This window comes from Scomber japonicus, chromosome 21 (genome assembly GCF_027409825.1).
Source record: "Scomber japonicus isolate fScoJap1 chromosome 21, fScoJap1.pri, whole genome shotgun sequence".
NCBI classification, from domain to species: Eukaryota; Metazoa; Chordata; class Actinopteri; order Scombriformes; family Scombridae; genus Scomber; species Scomber japonicus.
Window position 1 is genome coordinate 5,508,608 of NC_070598.1, and position 19,232 is coordinate 5,527,839.

General features: G+C 41.2%; 1 protein-coding gene across 4 annotated transcripts in view; it reads left to right on the forward strand.

The window, feature by feature from the left end:
- Window positions 1-14,299, forward strand: part of smarcd3b (SWI/SNF related, matrix associated, actin dependent regulator of chromatin, subfamily d, member 3b) — a 37,758-nt gene extending 23,459 nt beyond the window's left edge. The window contains exons 4-13 of one of the 4 annotated variants that reach the window (XM_053342718.1): window positions 1,611-1,733; window positions 2,120-2,242; window positions 3,627-3,743; window positions 8,455-8,556; window positions 8,941-9,102; window positions 9,883-9,980; window positions 10,806-10,941; window positions 13,277-13,399; window positions 13,783-13,884; window positions 13,985-14,299. In XM_053342718.1, coding sequence (XP_053198693.1) covers window positions 1,611-1,733; window positions 2,120-2,242; window positions 3,627-3,743; window positions 8,455-8,556; window positions 8,941-9,102; window positions 9,883-9,980; window positions 10,806-10,941; window positions 13,277-13,399; window positions 13,783-13,884; window positions 13,985-14,038 — 1,140 coding nt within the window. In that variant the 3' untranslated portion in view covers window positions 14,039-14,299. Of the gene's footprint in view, window positions 1-1,610; window positions 1,734-2,116; window positions 2,243-3,626; window positions 3,744-8,454; window positions 8,557-8,940; window positions 9,103-9,882; window positions 9,981-10,805; window positions 10,942-13,276; window positions 13,400-13,782; window positions 13,885-13,984 lie in introns of all 4 variants that reach the window. The other 3 variants (XM_053342717.1, XM_053342719.1, XM_053342720.1) reach the window with 3 other exon arrangements.
- Window positions 14,300-19,232: the final 4,933 nt, after the last annotated feature.

Consider the following 19,232-nt stretch of genomic DNA (forward strand, 5'->3'; position numbering starts at 1 on the left):
ATCCTGAAGTAATAATGACAGACTTGGGCGGCAGCTTTTCTGTCATCTTCGTTAGAGTAAAATAAGTAGAATTATTCACAGTTAATCTATATATTTTTTTAAGAGGCAATCAGTTGTAATTTTCCAGGTGATGATTGGCAAAGTGAACTCAAAGTCAAGATGTCACAGTCGGGACCTCGACAGGAGTCTTTAAAGCTCTCCGAAAAATGGAAATTTGAGCATCTTACAAGTCAGTGACGGCTCCATCTCCCGAGGCAGATTGTGTGATACTGTTGAACGCTCCACAATAGCCACAAGATTGTTTTTTTAATGTTTCAAAAAAGAATACATGTTTGTTTTTTCCAGTTAGATTGAAAGCAGTAGGAGTTCTTCCATGTCTAACCCCTAAAAACTAGTCAGATGTTTTGCTTTATAAAACCACCAGAAATTTATTTTTACCTTTAAACTTTAAGTTCTAGCAGAAGTTGTAAGTTTAAGATGCAAAATGTGGCTCAAATTTGGGAGTAAATGTCCAAAATGATGCAGAAGATATGCCAAATATTGAATATTTGATTGAATGACTGAAGCAGTAGAAATTCTTCCATGTCTAACCCTAACAAACTAGTCAGATGTTTTGCTTTATAAAACCACCAGAAGTTTATTTTTACCTTTAAACTTTAAGCTCTAGCAGAAGTTGCAAGTTTAAGATGCAACATATGGCTCTTATTTGGGAGAAAATGTCCAAAATGATGCAGAATATTGAATATTTGATTGAATGATTGAACCCCTAAAAAAACAGTCAAATATTTTGCACTAAAAAAAACTACCCAAAGCTTATTTTTACCTTTTAAACTTTAAATTCTAGCAGAAGTTGCAGGTTTAAGACAAAATATGGCTCGAAATGATGCAGAAGATGTGCAGAATATTGAATATTTGATTGAATGGTGCATCAAGTTTCTCTGGTTAGATTGAAAGCAGCAGTTCTTCCATGTCTAACCCCTATAAACTAGTCAGATGTTTTGCTTTATTTTTACCTTTAAACTTTAAGTTCTAGCAGAAGTTGTGAGTTAAAGATGCAAAATATGGCTCAAATTTGGGAGAAAATGTCCAAAATGATGCAGAAGTCATGTAGAAAATTGAATATTTGATTGCACGGTGCATTGCTCTTTTTAAGTTTCTCTGGTTAGATTGACAGCAGCAGGAATTCTTCCATGTTTAACCCCTTAAAACCTCACTATCCATCAGTGGATCAGTCGACATTTTGCCCCCAAAAAACCAAGAACTTTATTTCTAACTAACAAAGATACAAAAATATGGCTCAAATTTGGGAGTAAATGTCCAAAATGATGCAGAAGTCATGTAGAATACTGACTATTTGATTGAATTGTGCAGCCTGAGTCCTGAGTTGGAATAAGATGATATTATATAACTGTAAAGCTGCTTTAATTCAAGTAATCGAGACGTTAAAGTTGCTAAATGTCCTTGAAACAGGACAGTGAACCCCTCCTCCCCAACCCCCTCCCCTCCTACAGACATCTAATCTGTTTTAATCCCTTTAGTAATATTCAGATCAGGTTGCTATCTGTGAAGGAAATCTGACGTCGGATCGTTGTGTGTTTCCTCTCGAGCAGATCCGTGAGCTGGTCCCCGAGTCTCAGGCCTACATGGATCTGCTGGCGTTCGAGCGCAAACTGGACCAGACCATCATGCGCAAACGTGTGGACATCCAGGAAGCACTGAAGAGACCGATGAAGGTAAGAAGATGAAGGCACGGCTCAGGAGAAGCTTGTGTGTGCCCTCTTGATCTCCGAGTGTGAGTCCAAAATGCAGTTTTATTCTTCTTTTTTTTTAGAAGGAGAAAAATTGCTGTATTTTTTCCTCAGCAGAAGTGACAACAGCAACAACTAAGGAGTTTATTTGTCACCTGGCAGCTTAGTTTTTGTTTCATCTCATCTTCAAACATAAGAAAAAGTCTATTTCCTTCTTTAATCTGCTGTTATTTTGGATTCAGCTCAGCTCATCAGCTCAGATTCGACGGGGCACATGCAGCTTGACGCTCCACTCAGTGCTTTTTTCTTTTCTTTTTTTTGGTGTAATGTCCCTTTAAATTGTGGTGTTTCTTGTGCCCTTGTGTCAGCAGCAAAAGCGTAAACTGAGACTTTACATATCAAACACCTTCAACCCTGCCAGACCTGACGCCGATGACTCCGACGGTAGCATTGCATCATGGGAGCTGCGAGTAGAGGGGAAGTTGCTGGACGATGTGAGTTTTTATTTATGGGTCAATGATGGTTTTTTTGTGTCCATGTGGTTTAGTCTAAATTTAAAGGGGTTAAAATGTGAGAATAAACATATGAATAACTTGCACACATCCTTTTTTTGTGGGCCCAGCATCAAATTTCAGCTTCTAATCCATATTAAGAGAATATATTAGAGGATTATGGCAAAAATGTCTAAGTGGTGTAACCATGAAAACTTGCTTAAAAACACCATATCAACTAGTTTGGCATGATCTTACATTATAACTTTTATATTAAATAAAGCTAATGGAATACTATTGTTCTAAATATTACATTTAATCTGGGTAACCATGGAGATCAGGAAACATTTACATTATTAGTATAAGTCCACTTAAATACACTGTAGGTGGATAACATATTTAATATTTATCATTCTTTTGTGGTTACACCATTTGACATTTTCAGGAGCATTCAGTCTTACTTTTGGTAAAAAAAATGGTGCAAATGTCATTTCAAAGGACATAAAACCAACAAAAATACAAAAAGTACATTTTAACAAACCTTGATGCTGCTTTTAAAACTAATTTTTTAAACATATGTGTGAATTGCTCATCTTGCCAACCCTTATTTGTGTCTGACTCTTATCTAAAATACACATTGCACGTTCTCGTTTCAGTGCCTTCAAACTGTGTTAAACAGTCAAATGGAAACTGATCTTTTAACACCCATTTCTGTTCTATTGATCGTCTGCAGAGTGTATTATTATGTCATCTCTGGCGAATGAATTTGGTGCGAGTTAAATTGCAGCTTGTCCTCTAAAAAAATAACTGAGATCATAATCTTCCCATTTAGTATGTAAGTGTGCCGCTCTTTGATCTCTTTGAGCTGCTCTGGGTGGATTCTGGCCTGCAGTCAGACTCTGTAATGAAGCGCTGAAACGTCTTCGGACACAAAACTATCAGCTGCTTTTAGACTATAAATTAATCGTCGATGTTTTGAAAGAAGAGTTCAGGGAGGGAGGGAGACTGTAGATGCAGCATGAAAAGCAGCAGAATCATCTTTTTTTATTTGTTTTTGTGGCGTTTTGCTTTAGAAAACTTGGACTGTTCTCAGCAGTTCGGGGCAAGGCCTTCATTTCACAGTGGTAGGAAGTATTTAGGTTTCACAAACCACAAATATTTCTGGTCGAGCTTGGAGGAAGTGGACCCTGAGAATGTCTACTGTCTCACTTTTTTTAAAATCTTAGTCAGCCTCTTGTGGGTTTTTGATGAGTAATGTTGCTATAACCAAAGACATGGCGACAAGTGTTTCCATTTGTGTTCTTACTTACGTGTCCTTCATGTGTGTGAATGTCTCTGTGTCTGATTTTGGACATTAACCGAACACCTTTGTCTTTCTGTTTCACAGCCGGGGAAGCAGAAGAAGAAGTTCTCATCGTTTTTTAAGAGCCTGGTGATCGAGCTGGACAAAGACCTGTACGGTCCTGACAACCACCTGGTTGAGGTCAGTTCCAAGAGGAATCAGGTGCACTTAACCCTTTACATTTATAGCTAGTCTCTGCACCAATTCACATTCATAGAGTCACCATTCACCATCAATGCTACACAAAAATGTAAAAAAAATTATGCATTTCATTTCCATTTTTGTACGGTCAGGGTCACATTGTATCCAAGCAGAAATGTGTACACAGTGTTTTTACAGCTCTTAAATGTAAAAAATGACCCAACCCACCTTCAAAACACTTCTAACCTGATCTTACAGAATAATTTCCGATATTTTAGCACTTTTCATGATGATAAGTGTTTGGTAATGAATAAAAAACACCATCAGATGTCATCAATGGTGCAATCGTGGCATGCTCTGGCTGCATCTAATAGACATGTCACTGCACCAATTCACTTTCATAAATTCACTATTCACCATCAATGTTTAATGAACCAGGAGAACATTTTACAGAATATGATGAAACTTGTACATTTGCATATTTAAAAATGTGTAACAGCTACACAAAAATGTCAAAAATGATGTATTTCCATTTTTGTATATTCAGGGTCACATTAGGAAAGGTCCACCTAGCACAAATGTGTATACAATGTTTTTACAGCTCTCAAATGTAAAAAGTGACCCAACCTACCTTCAAAACAGTCCTATCCTGATCTTATAGAATAATTACCGATATTTTAACACTTTTCATGATGATAAGTGTTTGGTAATGAATAAAAAACACCTTCAGATGTCATCAATGGCGCAATGGTGGCATGCTCTGGCTGCATCTAATAAACATGCAACCATTGCCAGGTGCTGGTATCGATTCAGTAACACATTTTTTTGCTCCATCAATGTGGATTTGCAATTCAAGTGACTCTGACCATGAAGGTAAAATATTACTGTTCAAAACTTTAAAGAAAACTCAACCCTACATACGTTCTTTGACTATCAAATACTCAACCTTGCAGAGTTTGGAGGTGGACCTAAAATTTTGTGGCTTCCTTCTTTGTGGAGAACGGCTATTGTAGTCACAGAAGCATATAAACAGTTTTCTGAATCCAATAACTCGTCTCTCAGACTGGTTCATGATTTTACACCCTGAAGCTCGGTCACACTGAGCTCTGTACGAAGCCAAGGAGGCGTCGAAAAGGTCTAATCAAGCATGTTCTAAGTAGCGGACTAGTAGGTGTGTAGGTGTTTTAATGCCACTGATGCATTGTTAACATAATTAGCTTCACCTGTGATTTTCCTGCTTCTTAAAAGTCAAAATGTTTGCTGTGAAAATGTCACAACAGTAGACCTTTTTTTCCACAGGAGACATTTTGGGTCTGTTCGAAACCGCATCCTTTCCTACAACTCGTACTAACTCTGACGTCATTTGAAGTATGTAATGTGTTTCAACTGCGTAGTATGTGATTTAGAGTATGTGAGAAGTTCCTGGATGGTTTACTAGATTCTCCAGAAATGCAGAGTATGCATCAAGAGCTGACTACTCACACTCACATTACCCAAGATGCAACGCTACTACTCACACTCACATTACCCAAGATGCAACACTACTACTCACACTCACATTACCCAAGATGCAACACAACTTCTGAAAAAAACCCAAAATACAAATGTCACAGATCACAAGTTAGCTACAGCGAGGGTATGTTCGCTTCCTGTTTTCAAAATAAAAGCACCAATTCTATCGTCATGGTTTTCTTAATAATAAAAGCCAACGGGTGTTTTATTTTATGAAAATGACCGGAAGTGTGTTACTCGCTACGGCTAACTCTGAATTCTCAGGAACAAAACTTTAAACAGGTGTTATTTGGACAAATTAGCGTCACATTGTGGATCTAAAGGGCTACTTTACTTTCTTCCTAAAAAGGTTAGAAATGTGGATAAAGTGGTTTATTTACAGAGTTAGAGCTAAAATGAAATCAGCTTCAGCCTGATGATTTCAGCTCGGGTAGGAACCAAATGCATTGTGGGTTATCGTGTAATTGACTACATTGTTAACGGTCTGCTTACTATCTGGTCCTTTAGTGTGTAGGATAGAAGTATGTAGTATGAGGTTTCGAACACAGCCATTGTCATAAGCAGGACAATCACAGGTGAAGCTAATTTCATTTAAACGTGGCTCTGTTGCTGTTTCATGTCGTCCCAGTAAGCCATGACAGTGCTCATGTTCTCATTACATGCTGATGTGGCCCAAATCTGAGTCTTTTTGGCCTCCGAGTGACTCAGATCAGATTTTTCCACATCAGATCTGCATGGGCGCTACATCTGATTCATACCCAATTTGCGGCCGAGCAACTGCTGTCACTACGGTCATTTTGCTTGTCATCATCATTCAGCTTCGCCACCTCACAGCCCCGGTAAGAATAAACATGGAAGGAGAGCAAGAACAGTGACTAAATTTGTTGGACATTTATGGAAGAAGTCTCTATTCAAGCCAAAATTCAGCCTTTTATTCCTCCATGTTTGTTATTTCGCTGACGCACAAATGAAAGTATTGTTGTTAAATCTGCTCATGTGTGGCATTTTAGGACCTCAGCAGTGTTCAATGTGTGTATATCATCAACACAAACACATTAGATCTGACTAAAAAAACTCAGAATTGAGCATTAAGGTCTGTAATGTGACCCTGAAACTGAAACATCTAAATGGTATGCAGCCATTATTCATTTTGGTATTTACACAGCGTGCTTTTACTACTGTGACATATCAAAAGGTCTTTCATGAAAAAGGCTTATATAGTGATTGTTTCATCATTCAAATGCGGTGAGTCAGAGTAAAACAATGTGTCAGAACTGCAGCGCCTCGACAACTCTGTTCATTTTTTTATTTTTTTTATCTTTTAGCAGACGATTTGGACCAACGTTAACAGCTTTCCTGTCGGTCACTTTGTAGGTCGTTGCTTTCATTTGGGATCACATCTATTAGTAATAAAGAGCTTTTGTATGCCGCACAAATCAGACTGTTCAGTTTCGCCAGTCAGAGTCAGTGAAGGCCTCGTCGAGCACAGGAAGGACGCTGACGGAAAATGTTTTATTTTATGGAGCCTGGTTAAGTCACCACCCGACAAACCGGCTTCTTTTATGTCTACGTCTGATAAATACAAAATCCAACAGACTCAGAGTAGACTGCCCTTACTCCTTTTTTTTTTTAAATAAAATGATTCATTATAACAACAAAAGGAGTTGTTATTTTTTAAATTTTCAACATGACATGGTTATTTTAACGTGTGGGTGTGAAGGTGCTCGAGAAAACAAGTGCTTACTTATTAAAATGAACCATTAGCTGCCCTTTGCTTTGTATCCTCCAGAAAATATATTGACTTTAAAAAAAAGAAAAAAGAAAAAAAAAAAAGCACTTTAGGAGTTTCAGAGTGAAAATCATGACTTCTCAAGGTTCCTCCTTTTAAGAGGGTATTTTAGCGGGGCACCCAGGTGATTCGCTTTGAATGATTTTCCATCAAAATAATTTTTTCCTCTACCTTGAGGTACAATCAGTACTTAATCTGTTCTGAGTCATCCATTAGTTGAAGGAAAAAATGACTCCGTACTGTGTGCCAAGTTACCACAATCCACCGCGCTGAAGATGGCATTTAAAGTGCTTTTCATTTTCTGAGCAGTTAAGATAAAAAGGAGATGTAAATAACATTTTCAAGCAGCCGTGAAGCTTTCGATATATACACATATGTAAACACCAAAAAGTCTACAGCGCAGAATCGTCACGCTCAGGCCTTTTATTTGGGCTGGCTGATATTTAGTTTTTCTGTTGTTTAGTTCCAAGTCTCCGCTCTGATTGTGTGATCCTTAAATATGATAACATTCAGCTGCCCGGCAACATGGTCGGCCTTTTCCTATCTTGGTTTCCCAGCATGACTGTGTGTGTGTGTGTGTGTGTGTGTGTGTGTGTGTGTGTGTGTGTGTGTGTGTGTGTGTGTGTGTGTGTGGCTAGTTTGCAGATATTTAACCTCTTATTAAAGCTGCTGCTAGACTGTCTGGAGTTCCTTTTTAACTCTCCTGTTGTCCTCGAGTCAAGGAAGGAAAGGAGGGAAGGAAGGAAGGAAGGAAAGGAGGGAGGGAAGGAAGAAGGAAAGAAGGAAGGAAAGGAGGGAGGAAGGAAGGAAGGAAGAAGGGAGGAAAGGAGGGAAGGAAGGAAGAAGGAAGGAAGGATAAAGGAAGGAAAAGAGGGAGGAAGGAAAGGAGGGAAGGAAGGAAGGAAGGAAGGAAAGGAGGGAAGGAAGGAGGGAAGGAAGGAAGGAAGGAGGGAGGAAGGAAGGAGGGAAGAAGGAAGGAAAGGAGGGAGGAAGGAGGAAGGAAAGGAGGGAAGGAAAGGAGGGAGGAAGGAAGGAAGGAAGAAGGGAGGAAAGGAGGGAGGGAGGGAAGGAAGAAGGAAGGAAAGGAGGGAGGAAGGAGGAAGGAAAGGAGGGAGGAAAGAAAGAGAGAAGGAGGTAAGGAAGGAAAGGAGGGAGGAAGGAAGGAAGAAAAGGAGGGAGGTAAGGAAAGAAAGGAGGGAGGGAGGAAGGAAAGGAAGGAGGGAAGGAAAAGGGAAGGAAGAAGGAAGGAAGAAGGAAGGAAAGGAGGGAGGAGGGAGGAAGGAAGGATGGAAGGAAGGAAGGGAGGAAAGAACCCGGGAGGACGACACAAGGGTTAAAAGCAAGGAATGAACTGGTGTGAAATGCGTGTCATGTCTCAGTGAAGCAGCTGAGGGTGTCGGAGGTAACTCTATCTGCTTGTTGGTGTTTCAGTGGCACCGCACCGCCACCACTCAGGAGACGGACGGCTTCCAGGTGAAGAGGCCGGGAGACGTGAGCGTGCGCTGTACTCTGCTGCTGATGCTGGACTACCAGGTGAGGAGGAGGCCTCGTAATCACAACAGCCAGAAATAGACTTCCCTCTTCAGTTACAACCACCCCCTCTTTCCCCCCCTTCCACCCCTCTTCCCCTCTTTCCTCCCCTTCCCCCCCTCCCCCCCCCCCCCCCTTCCCACCCCTCGTGCCATGAAATCAGCCCTTGTAGTGACATCTTGCAGGCCTCACGTCACTGATAACCACTCGCCTTACAGCACCATTACAGTGCATTTAAGGCTCCATTTCGAAACCTGATATCCGTTTCCAAGCCAGGGGGGAAATGCGATAAAGATGTCAGATGTGATGGGGGCTGATGTAAAGGCTCTGAGGTGGGCGGTTGTATAAAAAGAAAAGTGTTGTAATGCGATTATATCGTCTCCACAGCCTCCCCAGTTTAAGCTGGACCCTCGCCTGGCTCGCCTGCTTGGCATTCACACTCAGACTCGCTCCTGCATCATTCAGGCCCTCTGGCAGTACGTCAAGACCAACAAGCTGCAGGACTCCCATGACAAGGAGTACATCAACTGTGACAAGTACTTCCAACAGGTGCGGGAGCTTTTTATGAGCTGCAGCGATATCGTCCTCTATGCTGTAATGACCGCTGCAAATTCCAAATGACAAGGAGCTCATATACAGAGTGTCACTGAATCAACCGGTGGCTTTTAAACCTTAAACAATAAAAGCTCATTTGTTCTCCAGCTCTATATTTTTTTAATTATATATTTTAACTCTGTCTGCATGTTTAAAAGCTTTTGATATATATTTTTTAACCTGTATTTTAACCCTCCTGTTGTCTTCGAGTCAAGTAAGGAAGGGAGGGAAGAAGGAAGGATGGAGGAGAAGAAGGAAGGAAAGGAGGGAAGGTGGGAGGGAGAAAGGAAAAGAGGAAGGAAGGAAAGGAGGGAAGGTGGGAGGGAAGGAAGGGAGGAAGGAAAGAAAGAGAAGGAGGGAGAAAGGAAAGACAGAAGGAAGGAAGAAAGGGGGTGGGAGGAAGGAAAGACAGAAGGAAGGAAGAAAGGGGCAGGGAGGAAGGGAAGGAAGGAAGGAAAGAGGGAGGGAGAAAGGAAAGACAGAAGAAAGGAAAAAAGGGGGAGGGAGGAAGGGAAGGAAGGAAGGAAAGAGGGAGGAAGGAAGGACAGAAGGAAGAAAGGGGGATGGAGAAAGGAAAGAAGGAAGGGAGGAAGGAAGGAAAGAAAGAGAGAAGGAGCAAAGGAGGAAGGACAGAAAGAAGGAAGGAAAGAGGGAAAGAAGGAACAATCAAAACAGACCCAGGAGGACGACAGGAAGGTTAAAGCCTGTTTTCTCACCTCACCCTCTACTTCGCAGATCTTCGACTGCCCTCGGCTGAAGTTTTCTGAGATCCCTCAGCGCCTCACCAACCTCCTCTTGCCCCCCGACCCCATCGTCATCAACCACGTTATAAGGTAGACTCCTGAGCATGTTGCACAAGTTTGATGTGTTTAATGTTAGTGAAGATTTTAGAAGAGCATACTTTACTGTACATCCCTGTTCTTGGAGAAAAAAGTCAAAAAGTGATAAAAGTTTTTGAACCTTTATTTTTTCTTTAGACTTCTTCTTTAGTACTAGAAATATAAATGAAACCAAATAGCTCTCAGTCGACCGTATAAACGATATGTGACAACAGTTACTTTATCTAGTGAAGCAGCTGGATTCATAATATCAAGAGATTACATCAGAATCCATCTTATCAGGTGTTAAGTTATGACCTAAGAGTGATTTGGACCAATCAGCGTCCCTATGAGGAACTCCTGGCAGCTGCAGGCGTGGTTTAGGTGTGACGACGGCAAGAAATTAGCTTGATAGACAGATGGTTCGTCCAATCCACCTTTTTTTTAAGTATCCGCCCTTTTCCAGTCAGCTTCCAAGGACATTTTCCTCCTCAGATGCTTCAGTGTAACAAACCATCTGGCACATCAGGTTAGCAGAGAAGTGAAACTAAACTATTTTGTGAGTTTGTGTCTCAAACTAATCAGCATTCAAGACTCTTATTATTCACTGTATACAAAAAAGAGAGAGAGAGAGAGAGAGAGAGAGAGAGAGAGAGAGAGAGAGAGAGAGAGCAGATTTAATGAGGAAACATTGGATTCAGTAATCTTGCATCCAAGCAGGAGATTAAAAGATCTCCTTCCAGGTTTCATGTAATGATTATCTTAAGCACATCTTACTTTGCACTTTTTTAATAACTTGTTTTCTCTAAGTCATGATGCATTAATCTCATCCTTTTGCAGCGTGGACCCCAACGACCAGAAGAAGACGGCCTGCTACGACATCGACGTGGAGGTTGAAGACCCCCTAAAGAGCCAGATGAGCAGCTTCCTCCTCTCCACCGCCAACCAACAGGAAATCGCCACACTCGACAACAAGGTGAGAACGCTATTTAACTCTGATGCTGGTTTTATTTTTTTTTAACACTGAGGTGATAAGTCAGCCGCTTCTGCTGCTGCGTGGGAACGGTGGCTTTTATTATATTTATTTCTAAGAGACTCTTTTTATATTGCGGTAGTTTATTTACACCCAGCTATTTTTCAAACGTGGGAGCTATTAATGTTTGACCAAGATTTGTGTGTAAAGGACACGTTTTAGCTTTGAGAGCAAGGTTGCAAAGCAGGAAGAGAGCGTGACAACATTTTTTAATTCAATTTTATTCATATGGCGCCAAATCTCAAGTTACTTTTCACATAGAGGAAATCTAGACTGAACTATTTAAGCACAGAATTACATTATTAATATACTGATTGACGTGGATCACTGCTTTCATTAAAGGTATCAACATTTTTAAGCTGTATTTTTCAGACTTTTCTCATCTCCTACATCCTAATTTATGAATATGTTTTACATAAATTGGCAAAAATAAAGAAATAAATAATGATTCTTACTTGTTTTCATGTTTATTTCATTTTTTTTTCCAAGTCAAGGCTACACATGCAACACAAGGCAACCAGACAGTACACCTATAAAAAAGGATAAATAATATAGTCGATAAAATAAAAATGTGATTGTGTGCATGTGTTGGATACAGTTTTTTAACCTGTGCTGTTGTATTTAACTTGCTGCACTTGTTTGTTCTTGTTTCATTGCTTCATTGCTTTGAGCTGCATTTAATATATGAAAGGTGCTATATATATATAAGTAAAGTTATTAAACTGTGTCACTGAATTAACTGGTGGCTTTTAAACCTTCAACAATAGAAGCTCATTTGTTCTCCCGCTCTACATTTTTAAAAATATATATTTTAAATCTGTCTGCATGTTTAAAAGCTTTGGATGTATTTCTTAAAACCTGTATTTTAACCCTCCTGTTGTCCTTGAGTCAAGGAAGGATGGGAGGGAAGAAGGAAGGATGGAGGGGAAGAAGGAAGGAAAGGAGGAAGGAAAGGAGGGAAGGTGGGAGTGAGAAAGGAAAAGAGGAAGGGAGGAAATGAGGGAGGGAGGAAGGAAGGAAAGGAGAGAGGGAGAAAGGAAGGACAGACGGAAGGGAGGAAGGGAAGGAAGGAAGGAGGGAGGGAGGATGGAAGGACAGAGGAAAGAAGGAGGGAGGGAGCGAAGGAGGAAGGAAGGACAGAAGGAAGGAAGAAAGGAAGGTGGGAGAAGGAAGGAAAGGAGGGATGAAAGAAGGATGAAGGGAGGAAGAAGGAAGGAAAGGAGGGAAGAAGGGAGGAAGGAAAGGATCAAAGGTGGGAGGGAGAAAGGAAAAGAGGAAGGGAGGACGGAAGGACAGAGGAAAGAAGGAGGGAGGAAGGAAAGGAGGAAGAAGGAAGGAGAGGAGGAAGGAAAGGAGGGAAGGTGGGAGGGAGAAAGGAAGAGAGGAAGGAAGGAAGGAAGGGAGGAAGGAAGGAAGGAAGGAAGGAAAGGAGGGAAGGTGGAAGGCAGAAAGGAAAAGAGGAAGGGAGAAAGGAAGGGAGGAAGAAGGAAGGAGGGAAGGTGGAAGGCAGAAAGGAAAAGAGGAAGGGAGGAAGGAAGGGAGGAAGAAGGAAGGAAATGAGGGAGGGAGGGAGGAAGGAAGGAGGGAGGGAGGGAGAAAGGAAGGACAGAAGGAAGGAAGAACAGGGGAGGGAGGAAGGACAGAGGAAAGAAAGGAGGGAGGGAGTTATTAAATGAGTCAGTTTAAGTTTTACATTTGAATGATGGTTTAAATATCTGCATGATTCAGCACCTTTTTTTTTTTTGGTCAACACATTGTGCAGTGTTCTCTCCTCATTCATACAGTACGGAGGATATCCACCTCACTGACGGCTGCACATTGCACACACACGCCTTTTAAAGTTGCACAATGTCGTTATGAGGTAGAGAATATAAAAACACGTTTGTAGTCACAGCTTCTCCTTCTCCATCTCCTTCTCCGTCAGGTCATCTATTCCACCTTTTTTCTCTTCTTCCATCTCTCCTCTCTCCTACTGTGTACATCTGCACAGACAGCTTTTTCCTGGGGATGTGTGCATATGCTGTTCGTTAATGAGCGGAGGTTTTTGGGGTTATTTTTATTCTGCGACTTGCTGCAGAATCAGCTCTTCTCCATGTTGTCTTATTTTGAAATCTATACAGTGATGCACGTCAGATTCAAAAGGCAGCTATAGGGGGTTGGGTTTTTTTTTTTATTATTTGGATGGTACAGTATGTGCTTTTTTTTCTCCTTCTGCTTCTCCTTCTGCTTCTTGATGCTCACAGTGTGTGTGTTTTTCTATTTCCCTGTTTCCTCTCAGATCCACGAGACCATTGAGTCCATCAACCAGCTGAAGATCCAGAGGGACTTCATGCTTAGTTTCTCCAGAGATCCCAAGGGCTACATCCAGGACTGGCTCAAATCCCAGAGCCGAGACCTTAAGGTTCAATATTATTTATACATCTACACACACACACACACACACACACACACACACTCATGTCTGTCCTCGCATACTTAAAAGTCCAATTGAAACAACACTTTTTTTGACATGTTATAAATGTTGAGATGGAAAATGCAGAAACTAAAAGCCCTAAATGAAAACCTCTAGCATCCCCTAGAGGCTACAAGAGATAATTATATGAATTTAAATGTCTATTTAATTAAAAAATATGTCAGGCATGTCCAGAATAAGACTTAACCCTTGCTGCATCCATGTGTATTACCATATTTAGTCAATTTACTCCACATTTGTTAGATTTGAATATCAACGATGGTTATTATTTAGTCGTATAATCAATGACTGCTCTTTCTCATTGGCTGCAGTTAATGACAGACGTGGTGGGGAACCCCGAGGAGGAGAGGAGGGCGGCGTTTTACCACGAGCCCTGGTCCCAGGAGGCAGTGAGCCGCTATTTCTACTGCAAGGTGAGGAAACGTCTCCTCATCCCCGATGTTCTTGCCTCTAAAAACACTCCGATTTTTGATGCATTTTCTCCTTTTTTAAATTTTTTTTTTATCCTGACAGATTCAGCAGAGGAGACAGGAGCTGGAACAGGCCTTAGCTGTCCGCAACACCTAAGAAAAGGCCCCTCCTCAGTCTCTGCAAATGATTTCAGAGCCCTGTGTGTATGTGTGTGTGTGTGTGTGTGTGTGTGTGTGTGTGTGTGTGTGTGTGTGTGTGTTTGAATGTATGTGTGTGTCGTTACAGTTGAGTGAAATCCTCATACCTCTTTAAAAAAAAAAAAGTAACTAAAGAAAAGCAGCCTTGATTCAGGAGAGAAAGAGAATGAGAGAGAAGGAGATGAGATGACAATGCAATTTCAGATGCCCACTCCCCCCCCCCCCCTAAATGTCACAATGGAGGTTGGAGACTTAAGAGGGGAAAAATACTAATAATAAAAAAAGAAAATATTGAATAAAAGAATAAAAAAATAATAAAGAGGAAGGAGGTTTTCACAAGACAGTAAGCGACATGCAAGTAAAACAAAAAACTGCGTGTTTGTCGGACAACGAGGGACAATCCCATCGTCGCCGACTGCATGTATTCAAGCTGGCGTTGTGTGTGTGTGTGTGTGTGTGTGTGTGTGTGTGGACCCTTCTCGGCCACAACGAGACCCATCCTCAGACTCACTGCCTGATAAAAACCAAACTTCTTCTCCCCTCCTTCCTCCTCCAAATCCTTCCTCCTTTCATCTCTACTTTCTACTCTGTAAATACGTCACTTATAGCAAAGCAAGACAAAAAAAACTCTCAACTGACCGGCTGCTCTCACATTTTTACGAACACTCATCTCAAAAGAGGGAGATTATTAGCTACTGTGTGTCCGACTGAAAGTGTGCACGTGATGTTTAAAGAAAAACACACACAAAAAAACAACACATTTAGTTCAAGTCTTCAAATTATATGTTTATTTTTTGTGATTGTTTGGGAATGTGTGTGTTTTTTTATTTTTTTATTTGTTCTCATTAAGGAGAGTTGTTTTTTCTTTTGGAGAGTGTTCAAATGGATTAATTACACCAGCAAAGTCGAGATTAGTGTTACACATTTTGGGTTTGCAGGGAATCGTGCTATCTATATATAATATACACCAGTTTGTCTAAAGGGCCCATTTATGCTCAACGGACGTACGAAGATGTATACGTCACTGCTCACGTACTTCCATGCGTCCTTCACGTTGCCATGGATACACCAATACATCCACCAGGGGGCAGCGCAGAGTCAAACGGTTATGACACAACAACAAACTCAAAAACAAACATGGCGACTGTGGAGGAGATATTGATAATGTTCCTCTTGCTTAAAAGATAAAAACGATATGTTTAAAGTTTCTAACCAACTCGCAAAACCTTTCCTTAAAAAGTTCCGCCATTGTTATTTCTTCTTCGTGTCTCACTAGAGCTACGTATCGAGTAGTGACAGCAACAATGCCCCCTCGTGGTTTCCGGTGGTACTGCTCCGTTTGGTCCGTATCCATGGAAACGTGCTGAAATACGGACGAAATGAACGCAGAGCACGGACAGAAGGCTCCGTATCCGTATCCGTATTTAACGTTGAGCATAAATGGGCCTTAATTTGTTTCATCAGTATTAGGCTGAATTAAAGTGAAGTATTACCACAAAGACATGAACAGCATGAATAGTGTTTTTTAAATAATGAAGGAGGAGGATGAGACGGAAGTATCGATCATCGAAATAATAATAGCTTTTTTTTTTCTTCCCTTAATCATTAGCAAAGTGATGAATATGCCTATATATACATGTTGAGGACTTGACTCTTTGACTCTGACTGGTTCGTTTTGTCTCGAGTCGCTCACTGCCTCTTCTTCTTCCTTTTTTGTAGTATTTTTTCCCCCAGTTTATGTTTTAATGAAGGTGTTACCAAAGGTTTGCAATGAAGAAGAAGAAGAAGAAGAAGAAGAAGAAGAAGAAGAAATCACTGAAATAGAAATGGGCAAAAATCCTGACCTGGGTTTAAAAAAAAAACAAAAAACGACACCAAAATCTGAAAAAATTGGGTATTTTTTAAAAAGATAATTTTTAAACCCATTTTTTCTCCCCCTTTGTAGCCACAACCTCTTAAAACGGTTAATTGCAATGAATATTTAAATCCCAGGTTTGGAGATTTGTGTCCCATTTCTACACTTTTTATGTTACATGAAGAAGAAAAAGAAGTTGTTTTTTTCTTTTCTAGAGATGTGAATGTAAATATGTTTTGTTCCCTTTTTAAGAGGGCCAACTGTACAGTATACAACAAGACTATCTGTGTGTGTGTTTGTTTTTGGGGGGGTTTGGGGAGGGGAAATAGGGGTGGAGGGTGATTTGGGAGGGGGGGGGGGGGTGAGTTAAATGGTGCAGTAAGGGGAGCTCCATGAGTTTTGAATTAGTAGGGCAGGAATGTTAGTGTTCCTCTGTGTACTATCTCGGGTTGGGGTGGTTTATTTTAGGTCCATCCCGTATCTATCGTGGGAGCTAGAAGCTGCAACAAAGAAAGAAAGACCCCCTCCCTCCTTTCCTCCTTTTCCCTCCTTCCCTCCCTTCCCCTCTCCTCTCTTTTCCTCTTTCAATCTACATGAAATCTCAGTAGCTGTAACGCATAATATAATCTGCACCGATCTCTTTTTACACTTTTTTTTCTTTTCTAAAAAGAAAGAAAATGACTTGTATGTATATGTTGTAATGTCAGGACGGACGGAGGATGTTTTTCTTTCTCAGCAGTCAGTTTCTAGCTGGAACCTCGTTGGGTTTCTTTGCACTGTGCTGTAACTCTTTGTGGAGGGGGGGGGGGGGCACTCTCTCTATCTCTCTTTTCGTCACAAATGGAGGCCCCTCTCTCTCTCTTTTTTTTATTATTATTATCCCAGCATAACACAAAAAGTGATCGGACTATTTCACGATGACCTATGCATGCTCCATGGACATTAATTACTACATCTGATCAGACGGTTATGTGTAAATATATAAAGCTGGCATAGCAAAACTCCTGTGTGTGTGTGTGTGTGTGTGTGCGTGCGTGTGACAAAACGCAGGACTCGTCACATTTGTTGAAATGCCTTCTGGAAACTTTTTTGCCAAAAATGATGATCTGCCCTACCAGCAACTTAACTGTAGGTGTGATTTTTTTCTGAACTGTGTTTTTTTTGTTTTTTTTGTTTTGTTACTAGAACAGAACTGCACTCATTAGAGGAGAAACAATAGTCATTTTAGTAGTATGTTTTAGTCCTGTGTCTGACCCGGAGTGATCTTTTTTTATTTTATTTGTATGGCCAGGGCATTCATAGTGTTGTCATACAGTTATCGGTTCACTAGCACCCCCTTGTGGTGGAAACTAGGCGCTGCAGCTCCTGGGTGATTAGCACAGTATCAGAAACTATCTAAAATGTTTAACTGCTGTGTCTCCTGTTTTTAAACCTTTAAAAAAAAAAAGAAGAAAAGAAAAGAAGAAGAAAACCAAACCCTGGCATACTGTTCGTCCCCCGCTCCCTGCATGTGTTTTTCTAAAGAGTGTGATCTGCTCTTTTTTTTTTTCTTTCTTTCCGTTTACACTGTTGTCAAGAGGGTCACCGACAGGAAGATAATAGTATACATGACACTGTACATCTGTAAAGAGCAGACTCGTTTGGTGATTATGTTCGACAAAAAAATAAAAATGAAAAAAAACAATTCAAAAAAAAAAAGAGAGACAACAAAAAAAAAAAAAAAAAAAAGGGAAAACAGCTGTGACATTGTGAGACAGCCTGGATGTAAATAAAGAAGCGCTTGCCAAAGTTTGTAAATGCCATGATATCTGACGTGTCTTTTTTTCTTTCACCTTTACGACCACATGTTCCCTCCATAAGAACAAGATGTGATTCACTTTTTTCTTTTTTGGTGCTTTGCTGCAACAATTTACATATTAGTAGTATTAACCTTCCTTTTGTCCTCGAGTCAAGGAAGGAAAGGAGGGAGGAAGGAAGGAGTAAGGAGGAAGGAAGGGGGGAGGAAAAAAGGAGAAAGAAGGTAGGAGGGAAGCAGGGAGGGAGGAAGGAAAGGAAGGAATGAGGTAGGGAGGAATGAGGGAAGGAAAGTAATGAATGAAGGAAGGAAGGAGAGATGACAAAGAAAGGAAGGAAAGAAGGAAGGAAGGCAAGTAATGAAGGAAGGAAGGTAAGGGAGGGAGGAAAGGAAGGAAGGTAGGACGGGGCGAAGAAGGAAAGAATGGAGGATGGAAGAAGTAAGGAAAGGAGGGAGGAAGAAAGGAAGGTAGGAGGGAAGCAGGGAGGGAGGAAGGAAACAAAGGAATGAGGGAAGGAAAGGAAGGAAGGAAGGAGAGATGACAAAGAAAGGAAGGAGGGAAGGAAAGAAGGAAGGAAGGTAAGAGGGAGGGAGGAAAGGAAGGAAGGTAGGACGGGAGGAAGATGGAAAGAAAGGAGGAAGAAGGAAGGAAAGGAGGGAGGATGGAAGAAGTAAGGAAAGGAGGGAAGCAGGGAGGGAGGAAGGAATGAGGGAAGGAAGGGAGGAATGAGGGAAGGAAAGAAGGAAGGAAGAAAGGGGGATGGAGTAAAGAAAGAAGGAAGGGAGGAAGGAAGGAATGAGGGAAAGAAGGAACAGCCAAAACAGACGGGGTTAGGGAGGATGACAGGAAGGTGAAGGAGGCTCGGTGGTATTAAACTGAGCCTCTTAAAGCTCATTTACATGGAAACGCTTCTAATGTGCATCAAACCTGAACTAAAGGATTATATATGTTTTACATTTATGGACAAAACTTCAATTTCTGTCTGTACTTCCTCCATCCCCCTTTCTTCCCTCCTTCTTTCCTTCCCTCCTTCCTCCCTCCCTCCTTTCTTTCCTCCTTCCTTCCTTCCTCCTTCCTTTCTTCCTTCCTCCCTCCTTTCCTTCCTTCTTTTCTCCCTCTCTCCTTCTCTCTTTCTTTTCTCTGTCCTTCTTTCCTACCTTCCTCCCTCCTTTCCTTCCTTCTTTCCTTTCCTTCCCTCCCTCCTTTCCTTCCTTCTTTCCTTCCTTGTTCCCTCCCTCCTTTCCTTCCTTATTCCTTCCTCCCTTCCTTCTTTCCCCCCTCCCTCCTTCTCTCTCTTTCCTCTGTCCTTCTTCCTTCTCTCTCTTTCCTTCCCTCCTTCCTTTCTCCCTCCTTCCTCCCTCCTTTCTTTCCTTCTTCCTTCTCTCCTTTCCTTCCTTATTCCTTCCTCCCTTCCTTCCCTCCTTCCTTCCTCCCTCCTTCCCTTTTCTTCCCTCCTTCCTTCCTCCCTTCTTTCCTTCCTTCTTCCTTCTTTCCTTTCCTTT